General features: G+C 33.6%; 1 protein-coding gene across 1 annotated transcript; it reads left to right on the forward strand.

Annotated features, from left to right (window-relative positions):
- Positions 1-283: 283 nt before the first annotated feature.
- Positions 284-2,064, forward strand: LOC132613958 (U-box domain-containing protein 21-like). The gene has a single exon (XM_060328282.1). It carries the CDS (start codon positions 379-381, stop codon positions 1,693-1,695), a length of 1,317 nt encoding a protein of 438 aa, XP_060184265.1. The 5' UTR covers positions 284-378; the 3' UTR covers positions 1,696-2,064.
- Positions 2,065-3,392: the final 1,328 nt, after the last annotated feature.

A 3,392-nucleotide genomic window follows, 5' to 3' on the forward strand; every position in this document is an offset into this window, starting at 1 on the left:
CGCATGCCGGCTTATTAAACATTTTCCTATTTCACAAAAACATTCAAAGAAAATAATTTCTAAAAATGTTAGCTGTGATTTGTGAACATAAATATAGACTTGAATATCTTCTTCAAATATTCAACGGTCAACGTTCACTACTACGTTCAACGTATTACAAACCTTCTTACGGATTTGAATGTTTCTTTTACCAAAAATATTCTCTTTTCCCCCTAACTCCTAACCCCATAAATATATATATATATATATACACACACCCCTCCTTCTTAACAAGTGGTAAAAACAAACACACATCAAAAGTTTGTACCAAAAAAATATTTCTAACTCTCTCAAATATATTCTTTTCATTTTTGTTATTTTTCTTACTAGAAAGTCACTATGATTTTTTCGTGGAGACGTAGAAAGGATAGGAGAGCTGGAAAAAAGAAACTTTCAAGATTGAATTCTTGTAAAGAACTTAAAATTCCATCTCATTTTCTTTGTCCAATATCTCTTGATTTGATGAAAGATCCAGTCACATTGTGTACTGGAATTTCATACGATCGTGAGAACATCGAAAAATGGATCGAGGCAGGAAATTCAATGTGCCCCGTGACCAATCAACCCTTGAGAAACTTTGATCTCATACCGAACCACGCCATAAGGAAAATGATTCAAGATTGGTGCGTGGAAAATAAAAACTATGGCATCGAAAGAGTTCCAACTCCAAGAATTCCCATCGACTTGTCTCAAGTATCAGAGATTTGCTCGAGGCTAATGGTTGAAGCTCAACAAGGGAACGAAAATAAATGCATGGAGTTAGTGGGAAGAGTCAGGATTTTGGCTAAGGAGAGCGAAAGAAACAAAAAATGCATAGTGGAATGTGGAACAGGTTTTGTATTTGCAGCCTGTTTCGAGATTTTCTCAAATGTTAATGTGGGAATTTGCGAGGATCTATTGAAAGATTTATTGTCTGCGTTGACGTGGATGTTCCCTATTGGAGAAGAGGGAACATCGAAGCTCGGATCTTCGACGTCTTTACGTTGCATGGCAAGGTTCTTGAAAGGTGAAGATTTATCAGCAAAGCAAAATGCAGTTATAGTCATGAAAGAATTGCTCTCTTATGACCAAAGTTGTGCAAATGTCCTAACAGAAATCCAAGATTTGGCTGAATCTTTATTCCAAATGGTGAAAGTACCGATTTGCCCTTCGGCTACGAAAGCTTCACTCAAGGTAATTTACTGTATGGTTTCATATACCTCAAGTGAAAATAACAACAAGATTGTGGCTAAATTTGTAAACATGGGGTTGGTCTCTTTGGTTCTTGAAATTCTTGTGGATTGTGAAAAGAGCATAACAGAGAAGGCATTAGCTGTTTTGGACAGTATTTGCAACTTTCAAGAAGGGAAACAAAAGGCTTATGAACATGGATTGACAATGGCATTGCTAGCCAAAAAAGTTATGAGAGTTTCAGAAATGGCCACTGATCGTTCAATTTCAATTCTGTGGAAACTTTGCAAGGGTGGAAATGAGAATTCAGTGATTGAGGCATTGGAATTAGGTGCATTTCAGAAGATATTGGTGGTTTTACAAGTGGGATGTGGTGAAAAAACTAAGGAAAAAGCTACTGAGTTATTGAAATTGATGAACCTTTACAAAGATAGAGTGGATTGCTTTGATGGATCAAGTTTCAAATATCTCAAGAAGTCATATTGATTTTAATTTTCTCACAGGGAAAACTCAAGAAACAAGAAGTCATTGATTTTAATTTTCTCACAGAGAAAAGTCAAGAAACAACCTCATGATATCGAATTAAATTTTATGTTGCTCGGGTTCTTTAAAAGTATCGCGCACTCATATCAGATCCTGCAAAAGTGTGTTATTTTTTAAAGATCGAATGAAAGATCCGAATGACATAGATCGAAACACAATTTTTGTAGTACATAGGAAATTAATTTGTATAGATACAGGAAGAAACGATTAATCTCATATTTTATTGAAATATGTGATCATTAATTTTCTTTTGTAAATTCATTCAGACTTCGAAAGTTTTTCGTACTTGTTTTTATCAGTTCTTTTCTTCTGCATTACGTCCAAAAAGGAAGATTATATCTGGAGAAGAAAATTGTTGTTCTTTTCTGATTTATTTTAGTCCTTAGCATGAAATCGATGCTTGTCCAAAATTCATATAACTTGACCAAGCCTAATTGGACCGTTATTGAACTTTGAATTATTCAGCTTTTGTTAAATAACATTTAGATATTTGTAAAGTGTAAACTATGTAGTATAAAATACTCCAACGTTTGCTTCACCAAATTTTTCCCAAAATTCAAATTCCTTACTCCCTCTGTTTTGCTTTTTTTATTGGTCCATAATGGACTTTGCATTCCCTTTATAAAAAGGGCAAAGTGAGTACGTGTAATTTTGGCTTAACACATAATCAGCCCCTTAAACTTGAGAATATTCTATTTAAATACTCGTAACTAATTAAACACATCAACTTCTAATAAAGTGTTTCAATTAAGCACCTTCGATTGAAGTTTCGGAAAAAACATTTGCGTGAGTTTTCATTCGTCTATTAGGTAGTTAAATTAATCACATAAAATATATCATCTCCTCTAATTGTACGCATCAACTCAAGTAAAAAATGCCTGAGATTTTACATCTTATTGAGGCAAATGCGTATAATTAAAGGAGATGACATGTTTTGAGTAATAGACGAATAAAAACATACGCAAAATTTGAACCGAACATGTCTAATTGGTAGGGGCGAATTTATGCTTAAAAATGGATCACGTGAGCACATGGTCACTCGACTAAACTCGGTATATTATATATATAATTCTTAAAATATATCTAATATTAACTGAAGGAACATAAGGTCAAACTAGACTGAGTGGAGCATTGGTTAAGTGCTAGGTTTAATCTCTTGAGGTCGTGGGATCTAACCCAACTAAATGCACTTCCTTTTATTTTTTTTAATATTATTTAAAATGGTGAACCCATCCTCTTAAAATCTTAAATTCGCCTCTGCTAATTGGAACACCTTAATTATTAAGATTTGAGGTGTCTAAATAGAACATCCTAACAGGTTTAATGTGCTATCTATATATTAAGCCTGTAATTTTTTACTCGCAAAAGGTTATAAATTTCGAGTAATAAAAGCATTGATCAATGCATGAACTTTTCTTTGTTTTCCACGTGAACCGAGTTTTACCAATTTAGTTTTATTTATTCGTGGTCCCAGACTGTATTACTGTCATTCATATTGTTTCCCCATTAACGTGCGACTGTTTTTGATTAGGTAGATCGTCATGTGAACTAGGAAATTCTTGAAATTTCAAAAGTTGTATCTTAGTACGTAGGTCTAAAATATCAAACAGGCTCAGTTTTTGAACCGTAATATGCCTTTT

This window comes from Lycium barbarum, chromosome 10, assembly GCF_019175385.1.
Source record: "Lycium barbarum isolate Lr01 chromosome 10, ASM1917538v2, whole genome shotgun sequence".
Lineage (NCBI taxonomy): Eukaryota > Viridiplantae > Streptophyta > Magnoliopsida > Solanales > Solanaceae > Lycium > Lycium barbarum.